This window comes from Astatotilapia calliptera, chromosome 12 (genome assembly GCF_900246225.1).
Source record: "Astatotilapia calliptera chromosome 12, fAstCal1.2, whole genome shotgun sequence".
In the NCBI taxonomy this organism is placed as follows: Eukaryota; Metazoa; Chordata; class Actinopteri; order Cichliformes; family Cichlidae; genus Astatotilapia; species Astatotilapia calliptera.
This window is the reverse complement of record NC_039313.1, coordinates 9361228-9367793: the sequence shown is the minus strand read 5'-3', so window position 1 is coordinate 9367793 and position 6566 is coordinate 9361228. Positions and strand designations below refer to the sequence as shown.

General features: G+C 37.2%; 1 protein-coding gene and 1 long non-coding RNA gene across 3 annotated transcripts; both read left to right on the top strand.

The window, feature by feature from the left end:
* The first annotated feature begins 864 nt into the window (after positions 1–864).
* Positions 865–2068, top strand: LOC113034198 (uncharacterized). 2 transcript variants are annotated; one of them, XR_003274132.1, is made up of 4 exons: positions 865–1284; positions 1391–1464; positions 1568–1645; positions 1914–2068. It is a non-coding gene; the product is annotated as an uncharacterized LOC113034198 (long non-coding RNA). The 2 variants fall into 2 exon arrangements; XR_003274131.1 differs by having other exon boundaries at positions 865–1464.
* A 134-nt stretch (positions 2069–2202) lies between these two features.
* Positions 2203–3492, top strand: LOC113033308 (G2/M phase-specific E3 ubiquitin-protein ligase-like). Its single transcript, XM_026186984.1, has 6 exons — positions 2203–2300; positions 2398–2560; positions 2663–2769; positions 2870–3014; positions 3152–3278; positions 3428–3492. The coding sequence occupies exons 1-6, from the start codon at positions 2203–2205 to the stop codon at positions 3490–3492; spliced, it is 705 nt and encodes a 234-aa protein (XP_026042769.1).
* The last annotated feature ends 3074 nt before the right edge of the window (positions 3493–6566 follow it).

Genomic DNA, 6566 nt, shown 5'->3' with positions numbered 1-6566 from the left:
TAGGGTAATGGTGCAGTTGAGTCAGCAGTAAGAAATCTGGTGTCTTTGCTGCTTAACAACATATCCACAAATCCTTCAGGGAGGCCAACAGAGAGTGGGCAGCCGGAGCCTAGAAATCTGACTATCCAGCAAGAGATGACAAGGTTTTTGCTTTTTTTGTGTGTTTTTTTATTTTAACTTTTTGCAATCTTTTCTGTTAAAGTTATTTGGTTTGTGGATTTATCAACATTGATTTTTAAATTAAAATGTGCTATTAAGGACTGATGTCATATTTAATAACTTTATTAAACAATAACCCTTATGTTATGCAACACTGCATTTTTTAAACTCATGCATTTTCATCCCACAGATCATTTCCAGGATATTTCAAATCACACTTGAGCCGTGGTAAAAAGAGATGTTTAACATCTACTAAGCAGCTTGTTAAGGCAGGCAGTAAGACCACAGGCCTCAGTTTTTATTTGCTGTCAAAAAACACATCCTACACACCTTTGCCAGCTGAGGAGCTTGAACTCCTACAAGCTGGCATGGGGAGACAAACAGTGTCTCTTCCAGAAGATGGTGACCATGCAGAGGTAAGTTTGTGTAGTCAGTATTAAAATCAGTCATTGGCAGACGCATTTAGCCTGAATCATATGCCACAGTCCATTTAGTGTTCCATTCTGCTTAACGGTGTTTTTAACTAAGATTTCTAGACTTCTGGAAGAAACCTTTCCAAAAATGGAATATCTTTGTGGAGGATGGCTCTTACATAAGGCAACAGGTTTGTTGTTAATTCAGTTTTTATGTATTTTTTTGGCATTCTTGCGTGCTCATACTGCATTATGATTATGTAGTTAATACTTTTGCTGCTTGATTGTTTATGCTATTTTTCTGTCAATAAAGGTGGCAGTGGTCGACGAAAGCTCACTGTAATTCCACCTGAAACAGAAGGATATTCTGTCAAAACACTGAAAGCTGTGTCAGGAGGTGGCAAATCCACTTTTTACATAGTACCTCTTCAGGAAACATTAGACACATCTCCTCTACCTCCCGACTCACAGCACTTTTCAAAGATGCCAAAGAAGATATGTTACCAGTGTAATGAAGTTATGCCTCTGCAGATGCTTGCAGTACACATCAATACGTGCAAAGGAAAATTCTCTCCTGATGAGACTGATGATGAGGTGAGACAATTTTGATGAAATCAAAATGAGCAATTTTGATTAAATAATATAGTATCACAATTACTGTTTTTTGATTCAGCAGGAATCGGAGTTATGCATTGTGAAAAGCAAATGCAAGGTAAACCTAGCACATTACTAAAAACCATAGTAACTACAATGAATTTTGTATCGGTAATGATCTTTTTCCCACTATGCCTAACATGTACCCATTTTTGGAATTGTAGGTTATTTGTCCAATATGCACTAAGGATTTTCCTGAAGATGAGATCACAGTCCATGCGAGTCTGTGTGGGGATAGGTAATCTTTTTTCAGCCATTTATGAAAAAATGTTAATCAGTAACAGTCCACGCAAACATATGTATTTTTATTTTATTTTTTTTAAACTTTGTTTTGTCATCAGCTTTCAATGCATGGTGCCTGAAGAAAATGACCAAACTACAGGGACACCAGCTCAAACTTCAGTATGCACAACAGACAGGTACTTTTTGCTCTATTATAATTCATATACACACTATTATGCAGAACCATTTGTTAAAATTATGTGTAAGATCTTTTACACAATACCTGGGGTTTAATTTCATATAAAACATTTTATGATCACACTACTTTAAATTATTGTTAAAGGTTGTTGCACAGAACATGCTGCAATAATTTCTAATCACGTTTAATGTGGTAGCCTCTTTTAATCTAAAGATGATTATTTTTCTTTGAGAGCTTAGGATGTTTTCTACCCTGTTTTTGTTAAGCGTGGAAGATGTATTGCGTTGCCTTGAACAACAAGTCGACACCACAACAGAATTTAAGTTGTGTGTGGACAGAGAAGACCTTCCAGACAGAGGCATTCTCCAGTGGCAGAGAAAAAAAGCTGCATCTCCCACCAGTGTTCTTAGGGTGGTTTTCATTGGAGAGGCAGGCATGGATACAGGAGCACTTAGGAAAGAGTTTTTGAGTGGTGAGTTGCCTATTACCTGTTTTGTCCTAGTGTCAATAAATAATGGATCACTTAAAAATGCGGATATTTTTTGTATGAAAGACATGATTTCAGGTATTGAAAGCAGATTCTTTGAAGGACTTGAGAACAAGGGCAAAAACCCCAAGTATTCTCTGACCGATCTTGATAATGAAAACTTCAGGTTGGTTACATACGAGCTTTGTGTATTACATTTAATACGCATCCGATATTTTTGTAAATGTTACCTGAAAATGAATTATAATCATTTGTCTACACAGAACTGTTGGTGAAATAATTGCAGTCAGCCTCGCCCAAGGAGGCCCATCTCCTGCCTTTTTCAAAGAATGGTGCTACAATTTCCTCTGCTCAGGAGAGGTTGATTTCAGCTGTCTGTCTAAGGAGGATGTTGCAGATGTGGAATCTTCCCTGCTCATCCGCAAAGTGAGCACCTGGTTTAGCTCTGGCACATGATATATTATGAGTATGGTGTTTTTAAACACTTTTAACCTTCTGTATTTCCTCTTTCACATTATACATTTCCAGGTTGAAGATGCAGCAGACATACAGTCTCTGATGATGTGGGCTGATGAAATTGTCAGCTGTGGATACACAAACCAGATAAAGATGGATAGTAAGGAAAGCATGATCCGGTAAGGGAGAAAAAATCAGAGAGATCATTAACCCCCCCCCCCCCCCCCCCCCCCTCCCCAACTAGTTTTTCTTTTTTTTTTTTTTTTTTTTTTTTTTAAGTGCTATTGTCTTACACTCTACAACAAGACTGATTCCAATGCTACAGCAGCTCCGAAAGGGCATGGAACTGTATGGTCTTGTGAACCTGATGGCTGTAAATCCTGAAGCTTGCCACAGTTTGTTTGTTCCTGGGAAAATCCTCAAAGTAAGTATTAACATAGCAGCTTCAGTCTGATCCAAAGACAGTCCACTTATCTGTACTGTAGTTATCCTGTATTTATTTATTAGTTTTGAATGAACAATATATCTATAATATAATCTACTTTATTTCCTTATTTACAGCCAGACGCTGATTTCATTATGATGAGCTGCCAACCACATTTCAGTGAAAAAGGGACATCTAGGGAGAGAACTGAGAGGAAGATCATAAATTTTTTGCAAGATTTCTTGCAGGAGATTGAAGTATCAGGTACTATATAGTATTAGCTGTATATACCTATAGTATTGTATATATACCGTATGCATCTGTTAAATATTTTTGCTTTAACATGCAGGGCACTAGAAAGTATTCTTAGTTGTTAATTTAAAACATTGTAATCCAGATTGCTTTTTATTTAGAAAAGACTTCAGAAACATTTTCAAACATCACAGATGGAAAGAAACACAGGCGGTGCAGGTGGTGAAAAATCAGAGTCTCTTGCTGTCCACCATGTGCTCCAGTGGATGACCGGCCAGTCCCATGTTCCCATCCTTCCTGATGAAAAGAGACATTTCAAAATAACATGCAAGTTTGACCATGAATGTAAGGAGCGGCTGGGAGATCACTCCATTTGTTACCCAGTTGTGAGTGCATGCACTTGTACTGTGACTTTTCCAGTGCAGCATCTGGACACTTACACAGTGTTTAAAACCATAATGAGTGCAGCAGTTAAATATGGTGGTGGATTCCACAGAGTTTAACACATTGTTGTCTTGTAATTTGGAAACTAAATGAGTAAAAATGTTTGTAAACATTAGCTGTTAAGATGTTCGTAGCCGTTTCATGAAAATGACAAGACTTCAAAACTTTGTGTAGGGTCCTACGTTGATAGATAATAAGCAAGTGCTTTGTTTGCTTGTCTACTTGTAATCTGAATGTTTTAGCAAAGAAATCCAGTATTTGAGAACTTAAAAGAACGTTGACTTTCACGTCCATGTTAAGTGTCACTGTTGGTTTGACACCTGTAGCAAGAATTGTATGTACAGGTCACGACCGTGTGACTCAGAATGTTCCAAGGGATTAATAGTTCTCTGAAGCCCCTCCAGGGTTTCCTCATCCAGTGGGCATTCAACTTCAGGAACCACAACTGTGCTGTTAGATTCTTCTTGCAGTACAGCACTCTCCCAGTCAATGCCTGGATCCCGAAGCTCCTTCAAATCCACAAACATATATAATGGTCATTATTCCAGAATAGGTACTTTTGGGAGGAATGTTATTTTGTGTAAGCGTTTTTTCCATTAAAATACAACAATTTAAAAAGAATGCCTTTGTTTTCATGTTCTTCTTACTGTAATTTAGATTAGTGGTAATTGATAAGCAAGAATGTATAAAATCACCAGAAGCATCTCCCAGATGTGCTGCAAGTGTTTTAATTTGTTAATTTCAGAAGAGCAGAGTTAACTGCTAACTAAAATTTTGAAATTCAACATTTAAATAAAAAAAAAAAATAAAAAAAAAATCAGATTATGAGCTGGTACCTCAAGTCTCTCGCCCTCGTCCAGCTCTTGTAGATGTCCCATACACCAGAGCTGTTCAGCAGTGAGACCACCTTCTGTCCTGAGGGGATGATTATTCCATCCTCCAACAAAGGTGACAAGATCTGCTCGGAGTCGAGGGACAAAGATGTAGTGGACACCAAAAAGATGAATGACATCTGAAATGTCAAGCAGGCCATCCTCCTCGAGTGAGTGAAGAATATCATGGTACTTGCTAGTGACTGCAATCCAGACATCACGCCAAAGTCGTTCTACTCTGTAAATACATTTGAATTTGGATTTCAGGTATTTCATGCTTCAAATCAATATCAGAACTGCTACAACAATCTACCCATGCAGTCAATAATAATATAAAAAACATCAAAAGACTAACCTCTGATTGTGGACACTCTTTCCAGATATGAAACTCGCTCTCCCTGTTCCTCTTGTGGCAAACATGAAATGTGCAATGTCCAGGTTTTCTACTCCTTGATCTGCCCTAACCCTATGATAAAAATACATTTTTAAGGAATTTTTAAAGTTTTCTTTAATGATACTTGTTGCTAGCATATAAATTAAATCAGGGCATAAAACCTTGATGGCAAGCCGTGAAGCTGGGCTGATCTCAGGAAAAATGAGAATGCAGTTTTTGCCCTGTTGTTAGTTGCTGCATCCAAGTACAGGACCTGCAGTAAAAACAAATGGAAAATTAAAGATCTGGTTTCAGATCATGTATAGTTTTTCAGTTAATAATGCAGTTTCATAATAAGTGTTCAAGGAATATTGTACGGTTCTATGTTCATAACCATAATTCAAAGCTTAGTAGTCTATACATCTATATTGGTAGTACTTATCAAAAAATGAAAATGGCCTTTTAGTTTAACCTTTTTTGGTAAAGAACTGATTAGAAATTTAAAAAAATAATAATTGCAAATCGTCCACTATGTTGGCTTGCTGAATAATTGATGTTCATAAAAAAACAACCTAATAAAGCTCTCATTTCAAAACTACCAAATATTCTACATAACAGTTACACTTTTACCTTCCTTGAGTAGCCATCCACTCCACCAAAGATCACAACATTGTACCTGTTTCAGAGGGAAAACAATCTCACTAAGGCTTGATTTGCAGAACATGTAAGACATTGAAAATACATTTTTCAGTATGCACACTTGCCACTGACTTAAACTGGACACTTGTCAGGTGTGCTGAAAATAATACCAACATTTTTATATGTTTATAAGTTCAATGAGACTAAATATTTTAGTTCTCTTGTCATGATTTTTTTTAAGTTTTCTGGAGCACTTAACATATTATGTGTTGATAGGCTTGTTATCATGGAAAATATCGATATACAAAGTGTAAATAATTGCTCAAGAAAATTTACAATTAACAATATTGCTGGTTTTGTTACACATCCTGTATTCCTTTTACTTAATATTACTCTATCAAGTGCTTTTTAAAATATTATAAATACACTGAAAGACCTATCAGATAAGGTTGATTAAAGCAGATTTAAAGTTTAACGTGCATCTTTCTGCCCAACTTGTGTTAGAGCTATATAAGTGGGTATTTTACCTTATTAGCTTGTGATTTGTGTCTATGTGGACCAGGGAGAGAGGGCCTCGCACCGAGTAGCTTCTTCGCACAACACAGCCTAGTTCTGTGATCCGTTTGAAGATCCCTACAGCATCAACTCGATGCATGGAGGCCATCATTCTCCACCACTGAACACGGAGACCCATAGAAACCAAATGTCCTTGAACCATTCGATAGCCAGCATTTGGCATCTGATTTTTGATAGCCGATATGATGTTGTCCAGCTCTTGGTCATTCATTGTGCTGTATGTTCCTCTCACAGACAAGTCAAATTCTTGCATCCTCCTGTAGATTGTTCTTCTTGAAACACCAAGACATTTAGCAATGCAGCTGACTGGCAGCTGAATGTCCAACAAATTCTTGAGTCTTTCTCTCTCTAGTACGATTTTGGGGTGGCCAGGTCCCAGACCAACTTCTGTTTCCA